This window comes from Strongylocentrotus purpuratus, unplaced genomic scaffold (genome assembly GCF_000002235.5).
Source record: "Strongylocentrotus purpuratus isolate Spur 01 unplaced genomic scaffold, Spur_5.0 spur5_scaffold_4, whole genome shotgun sequence".
Lineage (NCBI taxonomy): Eukaryota > Metazoa > Echinodermata > Echinoidea > Camarodonta > Strongylocentrotidae > Strongylocentrotus > Strongylocentrotus purpuratus.
In genome coordinates, this window is record NW_022145610.1 from 30,614,037 (window position 1) to 30,640,866 (window position 26,830).

General features: G+C 36.6%; 1 protein-coding gene across 1 annotated transcript in view; it reads left to right on the top strand.

The window, feature by feature from the left end:
• The first annotated feature begins 1,560 nt into the window (after positions 1-1,560).
• Positions 1,561-26,830, top strand: part of LOC100893129 (V-type proton ATPase 116 kDa subunit a) — a 64,924-nt gene continuing 39,654 nt past the window's right edge. Inside the window, exons 1-17 of the mRNA XM_030997764.1 lie at positions 1,561-1,635; positions 7,267-7,436; positions 7,780-7,858; positions 9,044-9,141; positions 10,310-10,438; positions 15,388-15,491; positions 17,189-17,315; positions 17,756-17,838; positions 18,345-18,438; positions 19,094-19,306; positions 19,800-19,950; positions 20,627-20,766; positions 21,857-22,002; positions 23,208-23,298; positions 23,978-24,096; positions 24,664-24,871; positions 26,003-26,110. Of these exons, the coding sequence (XP_030853624.1) occupies positions 7,320-7,436; positions 7,780-7,858; positions 9,044-9,141; positions 10,310-10,438; positions 15,388-15,491; positions 17,189-17,315; positions 17,756-17,838; positions 18,345-18,438; positions 19,094-19,306; positions 19,800-19,950; positions 20,627-20,766; positions 21,857-22,002; positions 23,208-23,298; positions 23,978-24,096; positions 24,664-24,871; positions 26,003-26,110 (2,007 nt within the window). The 5' untranslated portion in view covers positions 1,561-1,635; positions 7,267-7,319. The remainder of the gene's footprint in view (positions 1,636-7,266; positions 7,437-7,779; positions 7,859-9,043; positions 9,142-10,309; positions 10,439-15,387; positions 15,492-17,188; positions 17,316-17,755; positions 17,839-18,344; positions 18,439-19,093; positions 19,307-19,799; positions 19,951-20,626; positions 20,767-21,856; positions 22,003-23,207; positions 23,299-23,977; positions 24,097-24,663; positions 24,872-26,002; positions 26,111-26,830) is intronic.

Here is a 26,830-nt window from a genome sequence, read left to right on the forward strand (position 1 = left end):
TTTTCAAGCTGACTTTATAATTTTGATCTGTTATTCTTGTTTTTCATGACTGGATAAGCGGGCGCCTTTGAATGTTAAAAAAGATACATGCGCCAGGCCAGATACAAGTGATGTGGATCATCATCATCACCGTACATCACCATTATACAATCATCATCATCATGATCCTTTTCATTATTATTATTGTTAAACATTTATAAAAGATTGATTCTTTAAGTGGAATTACCCCCCCCCCTCCTATATATATTTGTCTCATATCTTAATTGTTGCAATGGGAGGGGGTGGGCTTCCAATGGGGCTCCTTTGTGAATCACTGATAAATATGATGAAAAAGCTAAAAGCTCGTATATGTTATCAGAATTTCATTCAGTGGTTAACTTCGATCCAGTAAATTACCTTTTTTCTATAAAAGTATATAATTACACATTAAGAATTACTCAAAATGTACCGTATACCTAAATGTATCGATGAATCCACTGGAGTTAACATTTATTGATGAATCTACGGGGAGTGGGAGGGGGGGGGGGGGTACTCATATATTAAGACATACGGGGGTGTGCCACTCTAACTGGTAACTTTTTCACAAAAAATCGCTAAACATGGGTCCCACTTTTAACAAAAGTACCATTAAAAATAGGTCCATTTTTTAAAAATTTGCAAAAGCGAACACCCGAAAGTTTTGAAAAATGTGTCTTTTTCGAGAAAATGCCCCAAAATGTCCCCTAATTATGGGTATAGGTTTCGAGGCTTGAGCGGCACACCCCGTCCAAACCAAATCTGAGTACCCCCCAGGGGATGTTTTTAAAGAAGAAAATAGGGTCATAAAGTTAGGAGTTGTTTTACAAGAACTGGTTGCTGGAATGACTCTCAGGAGAATTTAGACAGCACACAATAATCTCTAGGTCTATCTGTGTACAAAAACATAAACATAATGCTGGCAAACTTTTATCTCTAGTTATTTCTTTGTATTTTGTTGTCATCAAACACTTATTTTGAACTTTCAATCGCAGTCCATGATGATCATGACGCCAGATCATGCCCCCCCCCCCCCTCCCCTCCCCACTCCGAGAACGGACGGACCCCATGCGTGTTACCAAAATGTCCGGTAAAGGGGTACTTTTCGTGCGACAAAGTCCGGCCCGAGAATTGTAAAAAAAAAGGGGTGTATTAACTTTTGACCCGGTGATTTCTTCAAAAGTTTTTTTTTTCTCATCTCTTTGGACTCCTTATTATTCCGAATTTAGGGGGGGGGGGTACATTGAGCATTTTTCATGATTTAGGGGGGTCTCCAAGGCAGGAAAAGCCCGCGAAAAGCCTGCGAAAGGGGGGTTCGGAAATATTGGCAGTCCTCAGATAGGGGGTGCTTTCAAAAAGAGAGAACAAGCATATGCGTACCCTAATTAACTCTGGAGGTGAGTGGGGGGGGGGGGGGGGGAGATCATGACGCCAAATATACTACTAGGCCTACTATTAGTAATATGTTGTCTGAGAAGGTAGACTATTATTATTATATCGCGATCGCGATATATCGTCGACATTTTAATCACATGATTACGTCATCGCTACGTGTGGCAGATCAGACATTTCTGAAGTCGAAGAGAAGAATTTTACGTTTAAATATAAGTATTTTGAATGGTAAGTGGTCTAAATTGACATGATTTAGTTGACATTATTGTATGTTTTTATTCTTCAAACCAAAATTAGTATTGTTATGGTGAACTAGGTACATAATGGTGTAATTTTGGAAGGGAATATCATATGTTACTTTGGTAGTGCCTGAGCTGTGCGTGAACTGGATAGAGTCGTGGGCAGCTGCTAGCGGCGGGCGAAGGCATGAAAGAGCAGAGAGGTGCCGGGTGGCTTGGCGGTGGCTTGGCGGAGGCCGAGGCGTAGTCAAAACATATTCTTTCACACGATTGGTAAAAAGAGCTTCCATTTAAGTTTTTGAGAGAGGGGCATTTCCAAAACTGGTTTAGACTAATGTTGTAACATCACAGATATTTCTAATTCCGTTTAATCGATAGTCAAAACTGGACGGTTTTCGGTTAAACGTTAATTTTGGCGCTAACAAGTTAGGTCTAGATCTAGATCTATTAAAGTTAGACTACTAAATCTAGATCTAGACTAGTTCATAAGTCTATCCAAAATTTGACCCTTAACTTACTGGTAACTCTGGCGTGGAGATACCCTACTAAAACATGGAAGGGAATATCATATGTTACTTTGGTAAGCCACCCGGCACCCGGCACCTCTCTGCTCTTTCATGCCTTCGCCCGCCGCTAGCAGCTGCCCACGACTCTATCCAGTTCACGCACAGCTCAGGCACTACCAAAGTAACATATGATATTCCCTTCCAAAATTACACCATTTAATTTACCTTTTATTTACATTATACTGAGGGATGGGCTCTAGCATAAGGACCACACTCCTTTTTAGCTCATCCCTTCACTCCCATTATGTTATGTTATTTTGTTGTTGTTGAATGTATGATATTTTATGTGTGATTATTCCTCATTTAATTGTATAGACTCTAGTCTATGTTCTTGTATTTTTTTTAATGATGAGTGTAAATAAACGAACTTGAACTTGAACTTGAAGTAAATATTCATCAAATGTCCAAATAAACTTATAAAGGTCATGATTTAAAATTGGATATGTTTGTTACCTGTTTCGTGTCAATTTTCTTATCATTTTCAGAGTATTTTTCCTAAATCGAAGACAAGAATAGGTCTAGAGAGTATTAGAGGTCTATGCACTTTCTCATGGGATTCACGGCAAACTGCAGCACAATACAATTACATACCGTCCCGATGGTCGGGTGCGGGCGCGCGCATGTGTTAAGTTAGCGAATGTAATCTTAATTTACGTTCGCTAGCTGAACTAGCGCCATTTAAAAAATATATAAAAATTGTGTTTTAATTGGAAAATTAGAAGAAATCATGATAGATCTAGATCTAGGTCTATTTACAAATAATTCACATTTATCAAAAACAAAATCACTGTACAAAAACAGAGACTTTACTGTCGGGCATGCTTTGGAACAATAACTGGGTTTCACTTTGTTTATGAAGCTGATGAGTCTAGTATGCACGTGTATTCATGCTTATACCTGTAGCTCATGATTGTGATATTGCAGAGGTCAGGATTTGGGATTCAAAATATGGCATCAGTGAAGTATTGTGCTGTTTTTGCATGTATTTCAAGGCTGGGAACTTAAGTTTTATGAGTCTTCTCAATCTACAATCTTTCAATTGATTATTATCGTGTAGATTGTTGCTCTGCAATTCAACATTCATCAGTCAGGGTTGACTTATGATGACTATAATATCGGCAAAACTTGATGAATAAAGTGAAACCCAGTCATTATTCTAATGCATGCCCAACAGTTAAGTCTCCGTTTTTGTTCAGTGCTTTTGTTTCTAATTATGTACATTATATATGCTAATAATGTGATTTCTTTTGATTAAAAAAACAACAACAAAAAACAGGAAAACAAAACCGTCAAATTGAAAATGGATAGGGCCATGGTCGGTCGGATACCGGACGGTTAAACGTTTGATAACAGCACTAATAGTAACAATGTTTTTAAAATTAAAGATGACATACAAATTTTCTTCTAAGTCCAAACAGAAATCCAGACATGCGGGTAGTGTTGTTCTAGTTTCCGAGTGTTGAGTCGACACACCGATTACTGAGCTGGGAGACATTGCCAGGCATAAATCAGAACTTTTTTTTTTTTAATTATATAAAAAAAAATTATACCTGTGTATAAGACGCACCCGAACTTTTTTTTCGGCAGCCAAAAAATGTGTCTTATACATGGAGATTTACGATACATGTAAGAGCGAATACATGTATAACGTTCACACTTTGGTACTCTATAGGATGATAGACTATGTCAATGAATACAGCCCTGGGCATTACATGTGCATTTTTGTAAACTGAAGTTGTGAAGAGGCCTTGTTTGTTAGTTTGTCATCATCAGGTCATCATGCTCTGCTACATTTCAATGATTGCTTATTTGGCATTTGACATCCGTATTTGAAGAATTTTATTCAAACGTGTCATAAAAGTTTGATAAAACATATTAATCAGGCAGTGTGGTATGTAAGTTACAACTTTGCTTGTTATTGTACTTTTTTTGTTTGTTAGATTTTTTTTTTTTTTAAAGAAGCATTTGAATTCCTTGTAATATAATGTAATAACTGTACGAACGTGTATTACTGATATCGAAACTTATTTGAAAGGAAGTTCAGTATACATGTATGTCTCATTAATCACAGCTCTTGTCATGAACATAAATACTACACAGTATGGCAAGCTCTTGATATTGAAAGTACAGGTATGAGTGGCATCCTGTCATAGCCAATGCCTGCATTGGTTTCATTTCCTGTTGATATGACTAGTCAAAAATTGCCAGGATTGGCAAGAGGCTGGACTCCCGATTGCTTGGAAGGGAATCAGAAAGAGTGGTTTGCAGTAAGAGAGGTGTTGTACATGCATGTACATTGTAGATAATACATCTTCATATATATATATGAGTCCTTTCATTGAGTAGGCAGTAGGTGGTAAGCTATTTTGATTCATTTTTGGGGTCAGTTGAATTGATCTAAAGAGAATATAATTCCATTGTTTTTTTACTTTGTTTTTACTCTTGTGAAATAAGTATCTTTTAAGTTGAATTAACTTTTACTAAATTCCATACAGTGTAGCCAATCAAGGACCAACATTGGCAAAGCCAGTTCTTAATCCTACACTGTAGATTCATGCTATATGCTTTTATCCTGTTTGCTTTTGTTGGATGTTGTTGATTTTGTTTGTTGTTCTTTATGGTCCTTATTTAGTTTATTTATTTCTTGAACTTACTGTGTGGCTATAGCTATATCTTGCTGCCCAGGGTTTCTATACATCTTTATTCATTGCAGAGAGCTCAATATCCTTTCCCCTCTATCATAAAAGGAAAGTTCACCAGATTATTCAAACTTTGTCTATAGATAATTCAAAAGATGAAGAAGGGCACCATCTATTTTCACTATTCTACTTCTTTCTATCACCCTCTTTTAAGGTTTATTGCATCTTCTTCATTTTCATCTCTATTTTACTTTCATTGCTGAAAGTGAAAAAACCTGCACAGGAAAGGACTTTGAATTAACTGCCAGGTGCAGTTGAAGGCGCTGATTTGTGCTTGTGAACTTGTCACAAATAATAGTAACAATGTCGTTTTTAGAAGAATGTGTAAGATCATTAACGTAAATTAAAAACGGGCACCATTTATTTCACTATTCTGATTCTTTCTATCACCCTCTTTAAGCAATATTGCAACATCTTCATTTTCATCTCTAATTTACTTTCATTGCTGAAATTGAAGGGGAAAAAAAAGATTAAAAAAGATAAAAATGTACGTTTTTCAGTCAGGGAAATCACATTATTTGCCAGTATTTAGTTACGGTATACCCCCCCCCCCCCCCTCAAAAAAAACTTATTAAAAAAATAATCAGTTCTGCTGTGGTTCTACTTTCATAAATGTATACCATTTCAGAATCTAAACCCCTGAGGATTTTTTTCTTCTTAAAATACTTGGTAAATAGTCTTCCAAGCCAGATTGTAATTTGTATGCCCTCTGATATTGAATGTAAATAGTACCAGTAGTTTTTTCCACATTGGCCACACAATACATACATGTACAGTTAATAGATTGGAAATCCAGCAAGTCTGGTGTGTACATGTAGGAACTCTGATCATTCTGATGTATACTCGTGTAGGAGATCTCTTGCAAGATCATTTTCCATCTTCAGATCATGGCATGTAAAATGATGTAATACGGTAGATATAATGCATACATGTACGTTTTTTATACCCAGTTCTAGACACTCTGTATACCGGTACATGTCTATGCTTCATGTACATTTGCTAGAATGCATACATGCACATGTACCCTCCGAAAGTATTCATACAGTTTCTTTGTAAATTTGTACCTGTATGTATTAGTCAAAATACCAGCTTAAATCTTTAAGTCATTTCATCCACAATAAAAGAGAAGTGTAAATGTATGTACATACAAAATTACACATTATACAGTCATATGACCTCAATACAGTATTTTTTTTAAATTGCAAAGTCATTGCTTGTTCTGCCTGTATAGTGGCAAAGAAATAAAGTAATGGTCTTGGTGTTCTTATTGGTATCATAATATAGACACTATAAAACACATAAATTCAGGGTGTTATTTTGTAATTTTTAATCACCCGGTAAGAGTACAAAGTACAGTGGAATACAGTTTTATAACTCTTACTGGTTTTTTCAATAGGCTGATCTAGCGGCCTAGCCCAACATTATTCTTCATTTACTGTACATAATACATATTAAATATCTGGTATTTGATATAATTTTATTGAAATTTTATCTCCCAACTTGCTCAGTTATATTTGATTATTCATGGCCATCTTTATATAAAAACTGTTTTCGTCATAAGCACCCTTGAAGTGGATGTTTGCTTTCAAAGGTCCAGATTGGCGATGTGATAAAGTCAGTTTGAAGGTGATAATCAGTTACACAAACTCTGAGGTTAAGGTTGATATACACTGTACCTCTAGCAGTATTTGTGTATAAATGCAGATCATGTTCTTGTACCTTCTCAATAGAAAAATACAAATTGGGTTTAGTGATCTGGTATACTTTGTTATTATTTTCTTTGTTGATATCCAAGGCTTTGTAATAATCTTATCACTGGTACATTTATCACTAGAAAAAATCACATATTTCTGCCCATTGTCGAAAACTGTAGTGCAGACGAGAGTTTGATCTCAAAAAGAGTTTACAATTGATTCAATTTAGTCACAACTTGACATTAATTGCGACTGTGTACTTTGAACAAGAGAGATAGGAAAATTAACGATTTGTGATTGATTAGAGGCCGTGCAAACAATGTGGATCAATTAAAAACTTCTCTGAAGACGAGACCCAGAACTTGGTCTGTATAAAAGTTGTACATGTATGTATTTGTGCTATTATGTGTGTTCGTCTGTGTTTGTCAAAGGAATAACATTGCTCCCTGCCTATATTCCTTCTTGTTATGGCCCTTCTAATAATTTGTTTCATATTTTTTGTTATTTTTGTTGCTCTGAATTACCTCGTTTTTGTTATGTCCAGTGCTATGTATGTTGCTGTTAAATGCAAATGTCTGTTATACAAAGTATACACGCATCTATTTGAAATTCTTAATGATTTATTTTAATACTTTTTTCTTTTTTATCAAATGAAATATAGTTTCAGTGAGCTGAAAAGATTCTCAAGCAGGAAGACGAGTACACAGGGCCAAGATGGGTTCCTTGTACCGTAGTGAGGGGATGTGCCTGGCCCAGCTATTCTTGCAGTCTGAGGCGGCCTATGCATGTGTAGCAGAGTTGGGAGAACTGGGTCTGGTCCAGTTTAGAGATGTAAGTATCCATAATCTTAGACTGATCCAATGTATCTTTCTAAAACCTATTATCAACTCACTCACAACCTAAACTTGCCCAACAGCTCTGAGAAAATAGTTGTGTACCGTACCTGATTTAATTTTCTCTTTCTTTATCAAACCACTTAAACATGTCATATATACTGTATATGTACATTAATCACAAAGAAGTACTTTTAGTTTCATAATTAGAATTCTCTATTTATCTGTATTGCTCCGTTTAGTAGGCCTTTGTGTCATAGGAGATGATCATTATTGTGTATTTTGACCAGGTACTTTGATGTATCTCATTTTTGTATTTGTTTGTACTGTCTTCATTGTAGTTAAATCCAGATGTGAATGCTTTCCAACGAAAATTTGTCAATGAAGTGAGGCGATGTGATGAGATGGAAAGAAAGCTACGTAAGTATGATACTCAATGCTGTTTCACTACATGCTTAAAGGTAAAGACCAGTTCTGGTCATGCGATTGCATTGTGAAAGAAACATGGTGAAAACGATCAGAAAAGGTTGATCATCCAGCATATAAGTATTGGTGTGTACTGCAAGGTTCTGGAATCATCAAAATGATAATATATTTGGTAGAGTCTTGGTAAAGTTACAAGCACTGTACGCAGAAAGATTACCCGACATGTGCATGATATCTATCCGGTCCAGATGGATATAATAATTTACCAAATATATCAATTAGTAGGCGGTTTCCTGGCAAAATTTGTATCATCATGCATTAGTTAAAACATATTCTTTCGCATGATTGGTAATCAGAGCTTCCATTTCATTTTTTGAGAGAGGGGCGTTTCCAAAACTTGTCTTCACTTATAAGGTTTTATTAGCTGTGAGCACTGTATGCTTCTTCTGAGCCTGTGGGTTCTGTTTCATGAAACTTGTTATCAATAACAAATGCTCAATTTTTATGATAGTTTTGCTCTCGGGTGATCAAATGCCACTATTTCAGTAGCTTATTACAGTTATTGTAACTTGTTATTGATATAAAGTTTTATGAAAGAGGGCCTTGATGGGCTTGCAACACAGCAAGCCAAAGCTTACCAAAATAGGTTATCTTTGGAATGATTATGGTAAAGGAACTATTTCTCAATGTCGCATTACTGATCAGGGTCCTGTTTCATGAAACTTGTGATCAATAACAAGTAGCAATAACTGTTATAAGCTACTGAAATCGTGGCATTTGATTGGCTGAGAGCAAATTTGTCATAGAAATTCAGCACTTGTTAGTGATAACCAGTTTTATGAAACAGGGCCCAGATACACCTTTTCAGTGAAACTGGACAGGACCAATAACCTCAAGTATATATATATATATATCTCTCGGTGCTTGTCCCTTATTTTATCCTCGTGTTATTCTTTATTGTAGGATATCTCTCGGTGCTTGTCCCTTTTTTTAACCTCGTGTTATTCTTTATTGTAGGATATCTCTCGGTGCTTGTCCCTTTTTTTAACCTCATGCTATTCTATATTGTAGGATATCTCTCGGTGCTTGTCCCTTATTGTAACCTCATGTTATTCTTTATTGTAGGATATCTCTCAGTGCTTGTCCCTTATTGTAACCTCATGTTATTCTTTATTGTAGGATATCTTGAGAAGGAGATCCTGAGAGCTGGTATCCCTATCTTGGATACTGGAGAAAACCCTGACGCGCCTGCGCCGAGGGAGATGATTGATCTAGAGGTAACCTTGGAGTAAAGTTTGAAGCCATGTTAGCAACTAGGGGATGTTTCATGAAGCTGTTCACACAAAGTTACGCATGACTTTGCAAACGACTTAAATATGAAAAGCCAAATGGGATGCTCAATCAATTTGAACTGCATCAACTAAAGTTTAACTGTGTAGATGTAGATTAACATTCTTATTATAACAAACATTTTTAATAAAAGTATATTTTTTGCCATAATTTAACTGAGGTTATTGGAAATGTAGTCACACTTTGTAAAATCATCAGGAAAAACTTAGGGCATCCTATCTTGCACTTCATATTCAAGTCGTTTGTAAAGTCATGCATAACTTTATGAACAGCTTTATGAAACACCCCCTGGATTTATAGTCAAAATTTAAAAGAAATGGGTGGCAGCTTTCATGATTTTGTCCAATTGCAGGCCTTGAATGCCTCTCAGTATCAGATTTTTTTCTAGCTCTATTTTGCAAATAATATGTGGGATTACCATGTGTTGACGTTTTTTTTACATTATTGAGATAAATATACAGAGTAAAGGAAAAGTTCCAATAACAGGAAAATAAAAAAAGAGCAATCGTTGTAATTTTTCAAATCCCAGCCGTGCTTTCATTTCCTTTGGCAAGACGCTAATCTTGATTTGCTACTCTCCACCCAGGTGTAAATGGGTACCTGATATGCTTGAGCACTAGTTACTTTGGCAGCTCGGCTATAACCAGGGTAATAATGTCTAAGCGTCATGAGCATCACTGCATGATGAATATGAGTGCTAGTGGCCAGTATACATAAAAGAAGTTGTGAAAATGAAAAGAGATCAAAGTTTATTTAGATTAGACCAGCGATTTAATTGATGTTATATGTCTAGCTTGTTATTCCAAGTATGGACAAAACCAATTTTGCAGAATTTGAAGGCATCAATCATAAATATCTTGATAATCAGACAGGCGATCGACTTTTAAAAGTAATGGGGTTCCTGACTGACCTAAAGGTTTATTACTATCATTGCAGCAGGAACTAAATCCAGGATTTTGTTTCAGAATCTGCGACAAAGTTTCCCAATCCCTTTAAAACTGCTAGTACCTCTTTGTTTATCTACTGACACTTTCTCTTCTCCTCGTTTCGTCTCTCTACATGTGCCTCTGTCTCTTGTGTCTTTGTTTACTGCAGGCCTGCTTTGAAAAGCTGGAGAATGAACTAAAGGAAGTCAACACCAACCAAGAAGCACTCAAGAGGAACTTCTTGGAGCTGACTGAACTCAAGCACATCCTGCGCAAGACCCAGCATTTCTTTGATGAGGTATGCCTTTTCTTTTCAGCTGAAATTATTTGAAACAGTAGGGAGTATATGAAGAGTTTAATTCCAAAAGGAGTTAAATCTACTTTTGATGAAAATTGAGTAAATTTTGGGAGCAATTATAAAAAATGCACCCTCTAATATCACTTTTTTGTAGACGCCTGTACAAAATCTGGTAAACAAATGCGTTTTTCTCTCAAGTTACAAAAATGGATTTAGCTCCTTTGGGAATTAAACTCTTCATATATATATATATATATATATATATATATATATTACTCTATCATTTGTGCAAGGATGCCAGTATTCAGGCCATATGACGATTTCCGGCCCGATCGGGGCCCCATTTCATAATACTTGTCAATAACGAGTTACAATAAGCGACTGAAAGAGTTGGATTCTTTTCAGCTGATATTATTTGAAACAGTAGGGAGTATATACTACTCAATCATTTGTGCAAGGATGCCAGTATTCAGGCCATATTACGATTTCAGGCTTGATCAGGGCCCCATTTCATAATACTTGTTGTCAATAACGAGTTACAATAAGCTAGTGAAATAGTTGCGTTTGATTGGTTGCGAGCCAACTTGTCATAGAATTTCGGCACTTGGTATTGATAACGGCTTTTAAGAAACGGGGCGCAGGTATCGTATTGTGCAGCACATACAGGACTTTAGCATGTGAGATTATCTTTCAAGGGTGAATCCAACTGGTATACATTTCTTTGAAGATCCCCTTGTATCCTTGTCAACTCTCACCTCTGCCTCCCCCCCCCCCCCCACTATTTTTATCCTTACCATGACACTTGACTTAAAACCTAGACCAATGAATATACAATATCAGGTCAGTACTGTCTCGTTGTAAGCTTACAAACAAATATATGTTGTTTGGGTAAAGACGGGGGAGAGGGGGGGGGGGACAAATTTAAAGATCTCTATGTTTGTGATCTACTTTTATACTTACTGTGTATTCGGGAAGTATTTTTACATTATTCTGCAGAAACAGCCATGATTCAAATGTATTAAAGCACATTAATTTACAGAGAGTTTCTATTCTTCTTTGACATTCTTACAGACATTCTTACTGAGCTTGTCAACGGTAATGAAACGTTACAATCTCTGAGCATGATTGTCTAAATATGCCACTGGACATATCCATGGTGGGATCCAAACTTTTTGGGCGAAAGCAATTACCCTAAAAAAAAAAGAGATGATTTTTGATTGGTTTCACATTAATTTACCTCTTGTAATAAAAATATGATGTTATTAATATCTTTGTGGGAAAGCAATCACACTTAAAAAAGGAATCATAAGTCATAAGGGGTATCACATTATCTCATGGCTCAAAAGCTGCCCATAGGACAACATGTTCAGAGAGTTAATCTGTTATGAATTAGTTTGAGTTATTTATGTCTTCACTTTCAATAAATGGAGATTATTTCAGTTGTGTTTGTCATATCTTAATTTGGTACCGTCTTGAAGCCTTTGTCGCTTCTTCTTTTTCAGCTTCCTTTTGGGAATTTTGTTTTACTTTCAATGTCAGTTCTATCGGCTCTTGTTATAGCTGTTGTCATTGTCAAGATGCATTCTTCAGTTGCCTTGCATGTTTGGGTCATTTTTCAGTAATCATGTTACGAGTGTTCAGCCATTTCCTACTAGAACTTGGCGGGCCCTACATTGAATCTATGGCATTGGGTGAATACATTAGTCAACATTTTAGATAAGCAACATTTCTTATGTCTTTGGAGATTAACATTACAAGCTGTCTAACATCTGCATGATTATAGTGATTTTCATAGACAATATAGCAATATTCCTAAATTCATTATAAAAAGGTTACGTGTACAGGAAACCTGTACAAAATTTAACAAAATAAAACATATACAAAAAACTGAAGAAATTCTAAAGGCTTCACCATTGAATTACATATAATTAAAGCACTGATGATTTTTGGAGCAAAAACTTCAAACATTTTGAGCAAATAATCTCAGAATAGAACATGTGATACTTAAATCCCCACTGCACTACTTATAGCTACTTGCACCTTCTATATAGCAAACAATGCCTAATCGGTGCCTGTTGATCCCCCATGATCCTCTTTTTCTTATGTTAATTGAGAGCTGAATTGATGAGATAACCACCTGTCAATGATCTTGCAGGCATGTCTCACCCCCCTGGCCAAACTAGTGCAGACAGGCTTTAAACATAACAAGTCTATAGTGATATACATGTATTTAGATGATGAACCAGTTGGTTTAAAGTCCCTTTCAGATTACTTTGCAAAGGGACCGGAGGAATTGATTGGTGCCTGTTTTAGCTAGAACTACTTTCAAACCACTCAGTATTTTTCTTTATTATTTATTTGGCCTTTCTTCTGAATTTACAGCATCTTGATTTTATCCTTGTCGGTGTTACCGTGTCTGGCTTTTTGCTCTCAGATTACCAGTCTCTATCAATTTATCAATGATTTTTATTTTTCTGACTTTTTGTCACTGTTTTAGGGTGAAAATTTGTTTTAATCTTTTCCTTTTTTTGCATTGGAAGGGCTATTAAAATATACAGAACTCTTAAGAACATTTACATAAATTGTTAGGTGTTTGATAAAGAACTTATGCATGATTGCATGAGAGTTAGCATTTCAGATTATAATTTGCAGACTTATTATATTCATTAATGTTCATGATGCATTTATTTCGTATTCTACTCAGTATTCATGCATCTAAGGAATTTTTTTGTTGATCAACATTTCATTCTTTTTATGAATCTATAATACATGTATGTGAAATATTGCATGTACATGTACTAATGAATAATCTGTTTAAGGCCATTTCTTACCTAGCTACTACTGAATCATACATATGAATGAATGATTTTCTGACCGTTCGTGGTAAATATATTCATTAAAGATTCTGTCCATAAATGTCCACATGCAAAAGTTATAGGTGATTGCATACAAATTGACTGAGAAGCATGTTTTGGTATCACATGTATTCAGAAAAGGTTGTGTACATTTAAGCATAACTCTAAATTCGAAAATGTGTGTTTTGAGGCATTTGTTTTTGTATTTGTAGTTAAGAGATAAGTAGATTTATGTAATTTTATGGCAACCATACAATATATATATGTGCATAGACTGTTGTGAATAATTTGTCCACATTCATTACCGACCACATAATATGTTACATAACATTTCCCCCACTTATCATTCATTTACATATGTTAGGAAATAAATACACAACTTTATACATTTACATCCACTCCTACCCAGTTCCCCCCCCCCCCCCAAAAAAAAAAAATCAATTTGTACACTGTACATGTTACACATCAGGTCATGTGTGATGAAGCGAACAAATGTACACAAAGATTAATTATTTATAGGCCAACTTGCTGCCGTAAACGTTCTTTCCCTTTGAATGACAGACTTGGTCTAGCACTGCCCAGTTATTGGCAGCTTTGTGGCGAGTCGCTCTTTACTTATGCTGAATTTCCATTCCAATCAGTGACCAAATGGCCCGAAATCACAAAGGAGGTTAAAATTCAACCCATGTTTTAAATCTTCATTTACATAACCCATGGTCTAAAATTAGCGCAAAATAAGCGCGACACAGTCAGAGGTCCAATATTAAACGGACATAAGGCAAGGTATGCTTAATTTAAACCATGGGTTATGTAAATGAGGGTTTATCAAACCATGGGTTAAATTAAAACCTCTTTTGTTAATTCGGGCCAATAACAAAGGGTAATGTTCCTAATTATTTAATGAATTTGTCAACTTTTTTCATTCAGAAGTTACACTCATTGCACCCCAGCTGACATTATATTTCCTGTTTCTTTTTTTGTACCCCGCCCTTTTCATGTTTCTCTCTTTCACACATGTACTGTGCATACCTACCTTTCATCCTACTATTTTCACACTCCATACTTCATTCTCCCCTCACCATCCTCCCGCATTTGTGCATCGATTATAATGGCCTAAATTGAAATGCATGCTTTGAATTTAAATGATTTAATTGACTAATCCATTTGAGTTGTATGTTTTATTGCATTTTGTATAACACCCATCACATGTTTTGTTGAATTGTGCACTAACCATTTAATTTCCCATTTTCATGTAACCCTTCGTGTATTAAATGCTTGGCATGTTCCATTCAAACAAAATTTAATTTCTGTTTTTTTTTTAAAAATCTCTTTATGTCATTCACACTGGTGAACAAATTTCTTTTGCCTGCTTATTCAATTTATGAAAAAAATCCCCATGTTTGTCTTTTCACTATTAAAATTTGTGTATACTTCTTTAAACTTCTTGAAATAAACTACAATCTATGTCTATTTACATATTTGCTTTGCATACTTGGTGAAATAAATCATTCTTCTTTCTTTTGCCATTAAATGATTTTATTATTATTTTTTTTTTTAAATATTTCCTTCATGTCTGGTTTGGGGGCTTGGATGCTGTTGAATTCTAAACTGTTTCTCTACAATCTACTTTCAATCTGGTACCTCTTACTGCTTGCTTAAAATATGAATTCATGGTTTTCATTCTTGCTTTTTTCTGGTTCTTGGTGCATTGTGGTGAATTGTGCCCATCATTTACCCAATGAAATTCTGCACTGCACCCTGTCTCTCTTTTGTGTATGAATCCATCTTCCGTCTGCTGTTACTGGGTCTCTGCTATGTGCACTGTATTCTACTCTGTTTGTTGTAAACATGTATTGCCTACGCATCTTACCCGTCCATCAAAAAAAAAAAATGCATTCTGTCTGTGCCTCTTCAAACACCCCCATCTCTCCTCACCACTACCCCCATCTCCCCTCACTCTGCACCCACTGGGGAATGGGGCTGTATATCTACCTGTTTCTGTCGTGGTCTTCGTGCTCTTGCATGTCTGTCTGTCTGTCTGCCTGTGTTTGTGTGTCTGTCTGTTTGTGTGTGTGGGACATTTCTAAACTCCAGGCTGAATTCCACCACCAGCAGATGCACGATGGTGACGGCATGGAGGAAGCTCACAAGCTGCTAGGAGACGACGGACCCATGATTGGACGCACTATGAGACTGGGGTATGTACCTACATGTAAATGCCTCAATCACACCTTTGCATATTTGGCTTGCGTATTGCTGCATTTTTATGGCAAGCCGTTTCATTATTTACTCCTATTTCAAGAAATGAATTCTTGATATCAAGATAAGATTTTCTAATGTAAAGCAATGGTAATTCTTGATATCAAGAAATAGGAATAAATGTTAAAACGGCTTGCCATAAAAATGCAGCAATATGTAAGCCAAATACGCAAAGATGTGACCGAGGCATTAGCTGCTTTCTATGAATACGAAGAGAAAAATGCTGTTATGACTAAGTTGCCATTTTTTTATGTGCCATATTCGTAGTGTAATAAAATTTAAAATCTTGTAAGTGCCTTGTTATAATTTATTTTATTTACCTGTTACAAATAATTCTATTTCAATAGTCAGAATGCAAATTGCATACATTAGTTCTTGATAGGTAGTACAAACATTATTGCTTATCCTACCTGACAATACATAATGTATGCAATTCCCACTGACTACTGAAATACAATTATTTGTAACAGGTGAATAAAATTGTTTGTAACGAGGCACTTTACAAAGGTTTGTGCCTTAAATTGGGTGACATTACAAAAGTTGTCTATAAAATCAATTTTCAAGTAGGCCAATCACAATATTAAATAAATAAGTTGCGTAATGCTAGTGTGTATTTATTTAAATTCAATGAAAAAATCAAATAAGAACTTTACCAAACATTGTATGGATTTATGACTTGAGAAGTATGAATAAAATAACGGATGACATTAAGCCCCTGAAGAGGCAACCCAGTTTGGAATTGGATTCCATACTCATTGTTCTTTTAAAACTCACTCAAATAGGGATAGAAAGGGAGATAAGAGTGGTATGAAGCCATGGAGTTATCCTATTACTAAAGGCTGAACAAATAGAACCTGAATTTATGATAAAACGTAATTTACATGTACACTAGACACAGGTGCGGAAACTCTCACATTGCATATGATAGCACACAACGGTCACTATAATATTATTTACTCTATGGGTTGATTTGTTAGCAAATAGACAGAGTGTAGTAATTAGCTAGCAACTTGCATCACACAGCGTTTTAATACAATGTATGTAATTCATTGTTATTCTTTGGTATCCCTTTGCTTACCAGTAATGCAAAACTATTAGATATGGAACATATTGCATTACTACTATGTCTAAATAGATCAAGGGATTGGGCAAGTGTGAATTATTTTCTATTAAAAATTTAAAAAATCAAGAAACAGACAAACAAAAACATTATTTTTTGTTTTTATTTTAAAAAAAACAAAAAAAAGCACATCACAAATCTAGTAGCCTAATTCTTTTAGATTTTATATTTTCATATGGATAGGTTCAAAAGTCAGGTTTTAGTTTATTTATTTTGGATGTTTACCTTTTAACTAAAACTGAAACTACATAAACACATACTTTATGACTTTATGCACCACAACACATTCATTGCATTGTAATTAGGATTGTAGGATTTTAAAAAAATGGCATTTAAAGTGGTTATTGACCAATATTGATAGAAATATTTTATGATAGAAGGTCTGTTTTTATTTATAGGGGTAAATTACTTACAGCCATATCAGTTTGTTCATTGATGGTGATTTAAGGGAGAGTGCAAGATATTCACTTACATGTATATACACTTCATTCTAATATTTGTTTGTTCTTTATTCAGATTTGTTGCTGGGGTTATCCAGCGTGAACGCATCCACGCTTTTGAGCAGATGTTGTGGCGTGTTTGCCGTGGCAACGTGTTCCTCCGTCAAGCTGAGATCGATACTGCCCTAGAGGATCCAAGCACCGTGAGTGAAAGATCACAGTCATTGTTATTGTTGAAGGCTATAGGGACCACATTTATCACTTAAAACCCCACTGTACTACTTGTAGCTACTTGCTCTCTCTATATAGAAAACATCGCCTAATCAGTGACCATTGGTCCCCCATTATCCTCTTTTTCTTATGTTAATTGAGAGCTGAGTTGATGAGATAGCAGCCCCTATATATTTTTTACCAAAATTGTTTAGCAACATGTCATTTATTTGTAATCTTGAACATTCAGTGTAGGTTTTTTTGGATTCTGTGAGAATTTATATTCTATCATTACCAAACTCAGGCTTATCTTTAAAAGACAGAAATCATGTTGATAGGAAGGCATTACCAAGTGGATTAGACAGGTTTGATCAATGTTTGCATTTTGTTTCATTGGGGTCCTTTTCTTCCTCTTCTTATAACCTCTTTGCAGGGAGATCAAGTCCAGAAGTCTGTCTTCATCATCTTCTTTCAGGGAGACCAGCTCAAAAGCAGAGTCAAGAAGATATGTGAAGGGTAAACCGATTTATAATTATTCTAAGAATGGCCGTGAATTTCATTGCCTTGTTATTACCTATGCACTAGCGTAGAGCTATTGAATATTTCAAAGGACTTGTAGTCCCAGAGCAGGGGATAACCTTGAATTGAAACAGTTAATAAAGAATGGAGTAAAGAGGGAAAACCCCTTTCACCAGATCTTTTTCCTTAAAGCAATATTTGAGAGTTATGCAGAAATATCTTTTACCGAAATGATATTATGTTCATGACTAGATTTTATTAGAATGTAGATTATATTTGTATATGAATGGTTATACTCTAAAACATATGAAATACCATGAGTTGTGAGCAGGAAAATATTATGATGGACTCTGAAATACTGAAGAAGGAAATAAAATCTATTTCTGTAAACAAATAAGAATGTGACACCTTTGGATGCTGATTTTAGTTGCTAAGGAAGGAGTACCACAAAGAGTTCTATGTTCTTTCCAGGGATTTTCACAATTCTACGGTTTTGTTGACAGGTTCCGTGCGACTCTATACCCCTGCCATGAGACTCAGGCAGAGCGAAGGGAGACGGCCATTGGTGTCATGACTAGGATAGAGGATCTACAAGTGGTGAGTAATGGGGCTCTTGAGCCATCGTCATCATCATCGTCCTCATTGTCAACATAATCATCATCTTCATCTTCATCATGATGATGATCATCAGTTTCATCTTTATCCTCATAATTATAATCATTTTCATCATGGTCATCATCTATTTATCCCCTACTTTTGACTTGGGTATAAAATTTATTCTAAAATAGGCCTTCTTTCTATGCGGTCAAGTCTTTAGCATCCTTAGAGACAGCGCTTTATAAGCAAGGTTTTTATTATTATCATTAATATTATTATTATTATCAAGGTTCGCTAGTCTCAGACCTTCTGCCACAGTCCTAGTTCATGCTTTCCAACACGTGTTTGAAAAAATAATAATAACAGTATAATAAAAATACTGATAATATACCTTAAGATAATTTTTCAATCTTTCTTTTTTTTTCTTTTTTTCTTCAATATTCAACCTGATGAAATGTTATTCCATGATATCTAACTTTCATGAACCAAGTTTGAATTTTAAGTTGAAAATTTGTTTGTTTGTTGTTTTGGGGGAGGGTATTTGCATGTAAAAGTGTTATTTGTTATAAATATGAATATATGGGTGGTTTAAACTGCCATAAGTAGTGAAAGAGTCAACACCTCATATTTTTTTAATGCTGTTGTCCCTCAACAGGTCATCAGCCAGACAGACGAGCATCGTCAGCGCGTCCTGGTCTCGGCTGCCAAGAACGTGCGGGTGTGGTTCATCAAGGTACGCAAGCTCAAGGCCATCTACCACACCCTCAATCTCTTCAACCTGGACGTCACCCAGAAGTGCCTCATCGCAGAATGCTGGTGTCCAATCACCGACTTGGACAAGATCCAGATGGCCCTCAGACGAGGCACTGTGAGTAGTACACATCTTGAAAATACATTACACATTTATTTAAAATTGCTTTTAATGATTAACTTACTCTGTTCACATTGATGTATATTTTGTATGTATTGCAATTTGTAGGTTTATCTGCACTTTTTTTGTTTTGTTAACTATATAATACTAATTGTTTATCATTGTATTTTGTTTGTTATAGCGCTTAGAGAATTTGGTAGTAAGCGCTTTATAAGCACCGCTTTTATTATTTATTATATTATTGAATATGCAATGCAAGGCAAATGCACATCAATGAAGAGTTCAGCTCCGATATATGAATGCTCCCCAAGGAGTGGAAAATGTGCATACATTGTGTTGCGGGTAAGCCTGAATCTGATGACTGGGGTAATAATGTGTGCTGCGCCTAGAAACAAAGTATTAGGCGCATTATAAATGTGAGCTATTATTATTATCATTATTATATGACCCCTATTTTAAACACCATTTGTACCATTTGTTTGAAATGTAGGAGAGAAGTGGCTCAACAGTTCCGTCCATTCTGAATCGCATGGAGACCAGCGAAGACCCACCGACGTATAACAAGGTCAACAAGTTCACCTCCTGCTTCCAGAGTCTGGTCGATGCCTATGGTGTTTGCACCTACGGAGAGGTCAATCCAGGTCAGACAAACGATGAGCATCATTCACATATAATCTGTTGAACCGCCTCCAAAAAAAATAGCCATAATAAATGGTTTAAGTGCATTACTATTCAGTCATTTTATATTGCCACTGGTGTTTTAAAGGTGGCATCATGTCATATGTTAACAGGGCTGCATTAAGAAACTGTGAGAATGTGTACCATTATTATTTGTAGGCCCTTCAAGAATGTGGGCTCAAGAACAGCCTTGAAAATGCTTTTGTTAATTTCACACATTCTGTTTTGCTTGTTGTTAAAAGCAGCGATATCAGATAAGAAAATCGAGAGTGATTGTTATGCACAATAAAGAATATCCCCTCTCAGATGTATTTAAACGTGTCAAAAATCTGTACAGTTTTTCTTTTTCTGCATGAACACATCAATGTGTGCCCAGCAGAAGGGTCTAAACAAAACTCTTGGTTAAATAGTTATTTGTAGTTTTGAAATGTATTTCTAAACATATGTACCTTTTTAAATATTGTTTTACCCAGAAAGAAGTAGCTGTGTGCAACAATGGTCCTACGCATACCCACCTATCTGTGTGTTATAACATAGACAAATTTGAGATTACGTACTGTTAGGTATGCGTTAAAAAACGGTGACATGTGCAAACGAACGGTAATACATGTTTCTTTTTTTTTTCACTTCTGTCTGCAGCTCCTTTCACCATCATCACCTATCCGTTCCTCTTCTCCATCATGTTTGGGGATCTCGGTCACGGCACGATCATGTTCCTCTTTGGACTGTGGCTGGTGGTGAGAGAGAAACAACTCCACGCCTCCCTAGCCAACCATGAGGTAAGTGTGACCATTGGGGCGATGTCTTCAAGTGCTTTGTTTCATCTATCCTATGTCCAGTTAGATTAAGGATTAGAGCTTGTAGGGTTATGTACTTTGAGATTATGTTTTTAAGTCTTTTACCCAATGTGTCCTAGATGTCCTATCAGGGTAAGGTCGGGTTTAGAGACTGTAAGTGCGACCTTTAGGACGATGCCTTCAAGTCCTTTGTTCCATTTTTACCATGTGGTATTCAAAGTGTGTTATGTAAAAGCCCAGAGAAGCAACTTTACACCTCTCCAGCCAACTATCAGGTAATTTAGTTGGATAGTGAAGGGGTCACAGGGGTGAAAGGAGTGGGGGGGTGGGGGTAGTGCAATATCATGCTAATCTTCCAATCTATCCATTTGGGACGAATACATTTGAGAATTAATACTCAATTTGCCATTGTATGTAACCAGAATCGGTATGATCATTTCTTTAGATTCAAATGAGAATGTTATACGAGAATGTTATTACTTCTGTTTTTTTAGAAAGAAAAGGGTCTGTGTTAATCCATCGCCTTCATAAATGTGAATATACATGTATTTGTAAATCTTATTTGTGATAAGATTAACATAAGATTTTAAAACTCTAAAGTGAGTTCAAGGTGATGAATAAGCATCCGTGTTTTGTACATGGCTTGTTAATTCAACCTGTGATTTCGGCAGATCCTATCTGTGATATAGGCAGATTGGGGAACGAGGAGGATGCTGTGTATTTAGGATCACCTCAAGAACCTCCTGACATTTTGTAGGTGAAATAACTATGAAAATAACGAGAAGATTCCCCCTCCCCCCTCCCCCCCCCCCCCCTTGTTGTACACAAGACCTGGGTCCACCCCCTTACTATGAGCAGTTGTATCATTCAGATTGTAGCCTTTTCAGAGATGTACTAGCTAAACCTGGTAGGAATTTATTCCTTGAAACGCAACGCACGTGACAGCTGCACTGCTAAAGCCAGGGTAATTATGCTGCATTATTGTAGAGCGCTTAGAGACTTCTGATAAAGTAAGTGTTAGGCGCTATGTAGGTAAATAAAGTTATTATTATCATTTCTACTTTCTTTGTAGATGTTTGGCACGGTGTATGGTGGACGGTACGTACTGATGATGATGGGCTTCTTCTCCATCTACACCGGCTTTGTCTACAACGACTGCTTCTCCAAATCATTCAACATTTTTGGATCCACCTGGAACGTGTCTGCTGCAGATTATTCGTGAGTATTATAATTAATAATTGAATATTACTTTGCTATAATAATAATAATAATATTCCGCATTTATATAGCGCCCAATACATCGATTCAAGGATGTGTCTAAGGGCTTTACAGATATATTATTACCTTTTTCATCGGATTCAGGCTTACCTGCACACAAATGTATGCACATTCTCCACTCCCTGGGGAGCATTCCAGCCAGTCGCCATTTTACGAGCGCACACTTGCTCATCCAACCACATTAGCTTTCGCATCCTACCGGGTACCCATTTAACACTTGGGTGGAGAGTGGCAAATGTAGATTAACGTCTTGCCAAAGGACATTAGTGCTGCGGCGGGACTCGCTGAGTGATATGCAGTTGGGTGACTTATCCACTAGACCGTTACTGATAACATGATCGCAAAAACTTACACAAAGTCAACCTAAGGCAAATTAAATAGCCTTGTGCATCTCATGATGAAATGTTCGAAGGATACAGCGACATTACGTTATCCAAACAGGATTTCTGTAGGCATTATTTAAATCGGGTATTGAAATTGTCCCAAGTAAAGTCTTAGTGATGGTATTTGATAAAGTCACATTGATTGGGTCATTAGAACAAGAATGTACAAGGTACTGTCATGAAATATACAATGCTATATATAGTAGCATGTAGGAGAGGTGTATATATGTCAAGGTCGACTGGTATAATCACTTTACCGAAAATGCAAAAGGTGTGGGTTCAAGCCCTGGCATGGCATGTACATATATGTCCTTGAGCATAGCAATTAATCTACGTTATTCTTCTCCACCCATGTGCTAAGTTGGCTTGTACAGGCCTGTCCAAGGGCAACTGGCTGGAATGCTCCCCAGAGAGTGGAGAATGTCCACTATCGTGTGCAGAACAGCAATTTATTCATATGACCAGGGTTACAATAATACATGAGCATTTTGGTCATTTGTGACTTGTAAAGTGCTTTATAAGGATCAGTTATCAACTAGGCGTTGTGGCATTCGCCTGTAATCCACCTAACAGTGGAAGTTACAAACTGATTCAGCCGAGGACGCAGGTTCGAAACTGAGTCGCGTCTTTCAGAGGGTGACGTTTAAAGGTCGGTCCGCAGACGTATTTAATCATATCTGATTGATACACGTCTGTAAAAACCCAATACACACACACACACATTGCTTAGACTCTGTTATCATTTGTTTTGTTTTGTTTCAGTCACGAACTATTGGAACAGGACATCTCCCTTGTCTTGGATCCAAAGTTGACTTTCAATGAAACAGACCCTTATCCATTTGGAGTAGATCCAGTAAGTGCTCAGAGTTTTTTTTATCCAATGAATATCTTGGCCCCGTCTTACAAAGAGTTACGATGGATCCAATCAATCGCAATTTTGCAGTCTCCTATCTCTTATGTACATAGTTACGATTGATATCAACTCTAAGACGGGCCCCAGAAATGTATGTCTAATGTTTGGGAAATCTAACCTTACAGCAGTTTGCTGTATAAAAAAAAAGAACAGAATGCAAAGACTACATTTCCAGTACCCGACCCTTATTCATTTGGAGTAGATCCAAAGAATGTTCACTTGTTTGATAACAGAATTCAGTGCAATACTAAATATGAGTATGTTACCAAGTTTTCATCCGACTTTGGTATTCAGTTAAGGTTTTTGGCTAAGTTCAAGATTTCTCCCTAGCAGCCTTAAGCCAATTATTTTGGTAGCCTTGTCTGGCAGTTAACCCAAAAGTTGTTTTTCATACGCAGCTTGTAGTAAGCTGCCTGTACACGAAGAAAGTATGTTTGCATGCATTTAATTTTTAGCTAAGCAAAATGGTCAGTAAAAATTCAAATGTTGAATTGAATATTTAGCACTAACTAAGAACAGTGATGATTTTCAAACTCTTTGACAGAAACACATTATGTACTAAATGTGTATATGAATGACTTCATGTTTCTTCATATTATTATTATTATTATTATTTTAGATTTGGCAGCTGGCCTCCAATAAGATCAACTTCTTAAATTCCTTCAAGATGAAGATGTCGGTCATCTTTGGGATTGGTCAGATGTTGTTTGGAGTCATTCTCAGTCTCTTCAACCACATGTGAGTCCTGGGGGGGGGGGGGGTGTTTCACAAAGATCATAAGTCAAGATTAACTTCTAAGTTGGACTAAACAATTATGGAAAGCCATTAGCATCCTTGAAAATATTTTGTAAAAGTTATTTTAAAAGGCATAAAATGTTGATTCAAATCATTCATATTTTCTATTATCATGGGAGATTTCATGCTCTTGATGTGAAATTTATGAAAAGTCTAAAATACTTCAATTTTTGCTTTTGAATATATTTCATTATAAGGCTACAAATGGCTCTCCATGATATTTAAGTCCAACTTAGAGTTAAGTCCGACTTAGAATCTTTGTGAAACACCCCCCAGTTATCTAACAGCAGATATATGTATCACTTTCACCTACTTTAAAACCAGAAAACCGGCAACTATATTGTAGTGGTACGTCAGTTGTGATTTTTTTACTTTGTATTATGGAACTTGTGCAAATCTGGAAGGTTCTGGTTTGACAATATCCACCTCAAGAGATGCATATGGTGCCTCCAAGTCACTTCAAGTACCCCCGGTTAACATAGGGTTAAATGACATCTTGTTTACTTCCAGGCACTTCAAGAGGTCGATCAATATCTGGTGCGAGTTTCTGCCCCAGTTGATTTTCATGCTCTCCATCTTCGGCTATCTGGTGTTTCTCATCTTCTACAAGTGGCTCTTCATCGATGTCTGGAACATGCATAATGCCCCCAGCCTCATCCTGACCCTGATCAATATGGGACTTCTGACTCCACCCGATCCAGTCATGTTCCCCGGTCAGGTAAGCAAGCATACAAAAGGAGGATGATTTAGGCATTATAATGTCTTTTAAAAGGCAAAGTATGATATTCATTTTTGTTTAAAGGACATTTATCTGAAAAATAATATGCACTTGATAATCCTAGTACGTTTCTGGCAATTTCGTCATTCCTAATTATGAAATTATCAAACTATCAAATCGGACATGCCCGCAATGACATCAAATGCGTCATCAAGCCACGTGACCGTATTACCTTTTTTTGAGGGGCATAGCCCAGCAAGCATGAGAATTGTGAAAAATGGATGGCTATTATCATTTTTTGGTCAATTTAGAGATTTTCTGAAAAATTAGAGGCTGGAATATTAATAAGTAGAGGTGTATTCATTTTATGAAAGGCTATGTTAGTTGGGTTAGAGTGGCCCTTTAAGCTGAGTAACATATTAACTAAAGTTAAGTTTAAAGATATAGTCGAGTTCTGGTCACGTAATTACATTGAGAAACCGTAGGAGCAAGTGAGTAAGGTTGATTATAAGAATTGGTGTAGCCTTTGAGGTTTTTTTAATCATCAAAACAAAAGGAAATGTACTCTTAGTTGTGTACAGTGCTTTTCACCGTGTGATTTTCAGAAAACTTGATTAGAAACCTCATAGTATGGAGTGTTCTTAAAAATATACTACGCAGTCAACCTTTCCTGATAACTTCTAGATGGATTCCTTCATAGTGTAATGGCATGACTAGTACTCAACTTTATATTTTACCCCAAATATGCCACTGATTTTTCACGTAGAATGGAGGCCTTCATTGAATTCATCCAAATACGTTAGTGCCAACAAAGACAGCATGTGAGATGTATCTTGTACACAGTAGTCCTTTTCATCTCTTTCTCACTCTCTCTCTCTCTCTCTCTCTCTCTCTCCCTCCCTCTCTCTCTCTCTCCCTCTCTCTCCCTCTCTCTCCCTCTCTCTCCCTCTCCCCCTCTCCTCCTCTCTCTCTCTCTCTCTCTCTCTCTCCCCTTTCCCTCCCTCCCCTCCTCTCTCTCTCTCTCTCTTTTATTGAAATTTTAACAAACGATTACAATTCCTACTAGCTAAATATACCATGTACAGAAGAGGTTATTTTATGTTATTCCTATTTTTTTCCATGCTCTTTCAGGTGGAAATCCAGAAGATTTTGATCATCATCGGTGTTGCATGCATCCCTTGGATGTTGTTTCCTAAACCTATAATTATGAAGTTACAGCACGACAAGAAAGTGAAGAAGGTCAGTTATTTTCCCTTATGTTGTCTGTGTGCTCAATGCACATTTGACAATTTGGATTAAATAACAATCTATATAAAGTAATACGCTAAGGCTCCGCGGGGGGCGCGACGTCTCCGCGAGCCTTTGTATTCGATTGTTTTTTAATGAGATCGCCGACCGAAGTTGGTGCAGCTATCTCCTCCTGAACCCTCCCCTCGGGGTACCCGTGCCCGGTGCCATCGTCCGCGGGAGAGTCTACTCTGTGGAATTGGCTATACTCCGCCCGAGGTCCTCCTCCGTGTCGACGTCCAGGGCGAAAACAGACGCGACATGCATAATGCAGGATATGCGTGACGACAGAGATACCTCATGGATATTCAACATGACATCCGTAGACACACGACCGATGACTATCCACTCACATTAAGTTGCGTATTAAATGCACCATGCACAGGGTCGGGATTACCCGAGTAAAGCATCTTTCTACAGGATATCCTTTGTAGTAGCGCTGCACAAGCCAGAGAGATACACGGGGCTAATTCCCGTCGACGTCCAAACTTAGAGTTATAGAGACCTATTTCCATCATGATTGCCGCGATTTTTATATAGTTTTCGTGAATGGAGGTATGAAATCAAAGCTTATTTTGTGATTATTACGGCAATGTATACTAAAATTTGATTATCATTTTCTAAAGGAAAGTTTTCACAAGAAAACCATTGGACTGACGATTCAGTCGCAAG